The sequence below is a fragment of the Anopheles aquasalis genome, chromosome 3, assembly GCF_943734665.1.
Source record: "Anopheles aquasalis chromosome 3, idAnoAquaMG_Q_19, whole genome shotgun sequence".
Taxonomy (NCBI): Eukaryota; Metazoa; Arthropoda; class Insecta; order Diptera; family Culicidae; genus Anopheles; species Anopheles aquasalis.
Genome location: NC_064878.1, coordinates 11,470,001 through 11,472,500, shown reverse-complemented (window position 1 = coordinate 11,472,500; position 2,500 = coordinate 11,470,001). Strand labels below are relative to the sequence as shown.

At 53.6% G+C, this 2,500-nt stretch overlaps 1 protein-coding gene across 4 annotated transcripts in view; it reads right to left on the bottom strand.

Moving 5' to 3' along the window:
* Nucleotides 1–2,500, bottom strand: part of LOC126578115 (uncharacterized) — a 14,183-nt gene that overhangs the window by 6,498 nt on the left and 5,185 nt on the right. For all 4 annotated transcript variants that reach the window (XM_050240392.1, XM_050240393.1, XM_050240394.1 and 1 more), the window contains exons 2-3: nucleotides 2,494–2,500; nucleotides 1–1,408 (exon numbers count right to left, since the gene is read on the bottom strand). The exon at nucleotides 1–1,408 is cut by the window's left edge and continues 1,633 nt beyond it; the exon at nucleotides 2,494–2,500 is cut by the window's right edge. In XM_050240392.1, coding sequence (XP_050096349.1) covers nucleotides 1–1,408; nucleotides 2,494–2,500 — 1,415 coding nt within the window. The remainder of the gene's footprint in view (nucleotides 1,409–2,493) is intronic.

Genomic DNA, 2,500 nt, shown 5'->3' with positions numbered 1-2,500 from the left:
CCACCATCGTCCTCTACCTCACCGTCACCATCGTTACGACGCTGGTGCCCTTGCTGCTCTGATTGTAAACCTTCCTTTGCGTCACGATCGAGACGCTCCGCAGCAATGGCAGCCGCAGCTTCCGACCGTTCCGCTTCCGTGTGCGTATCGGCGTGCGTCTGCAGTTGCTCCTGGTCGGCAAACTCAGCGGAGCACACGCGACAAAGGTAGGCAAGCTCGCTGTTCATTTCGATCAGTATCTCGGCATGCTTCTCTCGCATGTGCCTGTTGAGGCCAGTTTCGCGCGCAAACGTTGCCGAACAGACGGTACATGCGTGTTCTCGCTCTGACGTTTCGCCACTACCCTCACCGTCACCGCCTTCCGTATCGTCCGCCAGTGCCTTCAGGCCGTGCTTCTGCAACAAATGTTCCGCGTACAGGGCACGACTCGCGAAGCGAAGATTGCAAACCGTGCACTGGCGCAACTGTGCGTCGGCATCTTCGGTAGCCACCGTCGAGGGAGTCGCCAGAACGTGCTTCCGTGTCATATGGTTCATGTAGATAGCACGGCTTGGGAAGCGAATGTTGCAAACGTTGCACCGCAAATCGGAACTGGCACCGGTGGTATCATCTTTCATCGACAATTGCGGACCCGCCTGCTGGTCCAGCTTGTCCTTGCGGTGCTTCTGCAAATGGCGCAGGAAGCTGGTCTGCTGATCGAACACCAGCAAGCAGTGCGGACACTCGAGACCACGGTTTTCCGGGTCCATGTGCGCTTCCACGACGTGCCGCTTCAGCAGCACAAAGATGGGGAACGCCTTGTCACACCGGGTGCAAGCGAACTCACCGTCCGCCCCACCCGTACCAGCATTCAGCGGATCTCCACCGCCACTACCGTCGGTGATGGCATCCGTGAGGGAACTGTACGCGTCCGGGCCGACGTGCGAACGCATGTGCACGCTCAGCCAGCGCTCGTTGCGGAAGGTGTAGTGACACTTGCGGCACTTGAACGGTTTGGTCGGATCGTGCTGACTGATGAAATGGTTCTTGTAGTAACTCCGGTACTTAAACTCGCGCAAACACTTGGTACACTGGTGGCTCCCGTTCGGCAGCACCCGGTGGAACGAATTGTAGTCGAAGAAGGTGGCCGACTGCTTGCCAGCACCACCACCTTCCGCCCCTGGGCCACCAGTGCCGTTGTTGTTCTTCAACTGGCGCAACGCGTCCGGTCCGTTGGAGATGTGCTGGATCTTGAGCTGATTGTTGCTCTTACCCCAACGGCCACCGCCGCCACCCTGCTGATTGTAGGACGCCGTTGCTCGTTCGGCGGGCTGTAACGTACGGCCCATGACGGCAGCGGCATGCAAGGGATACTGTTTTCCGTACAGGTATGCATCCTGTTCCTTCAACTGTGCTGCACGTTTGCCACCTAAAATTGGAATACACAAGAGAGAACCCACGTTAGTCCATCGTGTACCGGTAGATCTCAGTCGTTCACACATCAATTCAATTCAAACGATGCCATCCATGCTTCGGATTCGGAGCTTACTATGATTTGCAATGTCAAAGTCAAAACGCAGAAGTTTCACTGCCATGGAGTAGGCGACAATTCATGTAAACAAGCCAGCGCTAGCATTCCCCCTCCAGCCCCCTTTCTCGGAAGCAACAAAAAAAAAACTGGCGACAAAATACACCGAATAACATCGACTCGGATGTATGTAAAAAAAAATGTGACCTACTTGCAGTTCAACCGCCCCCTCCAAACTCAGAAACCCAAACAAACTTGACCTGGAAAGCAACAAAATCATACAAAAACACGTCGCCGAACGGTAGAGGGAGACGAACGCCCTGTCTGTCGCCTCCATCGAAGCTCTCAACACATACACAGAGTCTGTGGAGAGCGAGAGAGAGCAAGGGACTAAAACTAATTATCGATCGATGAAACATATATCAATCACAAGCGCAATCACATAACTTATGGAAGCACCAGCTCGCCCACCCGAACGCTGGATGGAAATTGTCACAACATAGAGCCGCCACCCCCCAACGAAAACGAATAACATTTCCCCCGAGTTTCCGTTCGTAGAAAAACGGTCAGGTGTTCGGGAATGAGCATTTCATCCACGAAGCACAGATGCACGTGCTCTGTTCGAACAGTATTTGGGCGAGTGAAAACTGGGTGAAAAATTAAATGCGGAGCAAGACGTCTCCACCTCAAATATGTTCGACCTGTTCTCACTGTCTGTAGAAATTAGAGTAAGCATTGGCAAAATGGCTGAAAATGGGGGGGTTTTCCGAAAGGCGGAAGAAACATGGCAAAAGCAATCGGAAAATCGAACATACAGTTGCCAAAATCATGCATTTCCGAACCGACCACGCACCCGTGGACGCATGGTGATTCGCGAAACGACGCCATATTGGAGGCTGGCTGGCTAGATGGACAGGCGCGGCATACGCTCGGTAACAACAACAACAACAACAACAACAGATACACACGCGGCATGCTCTGCTTACCTCCATA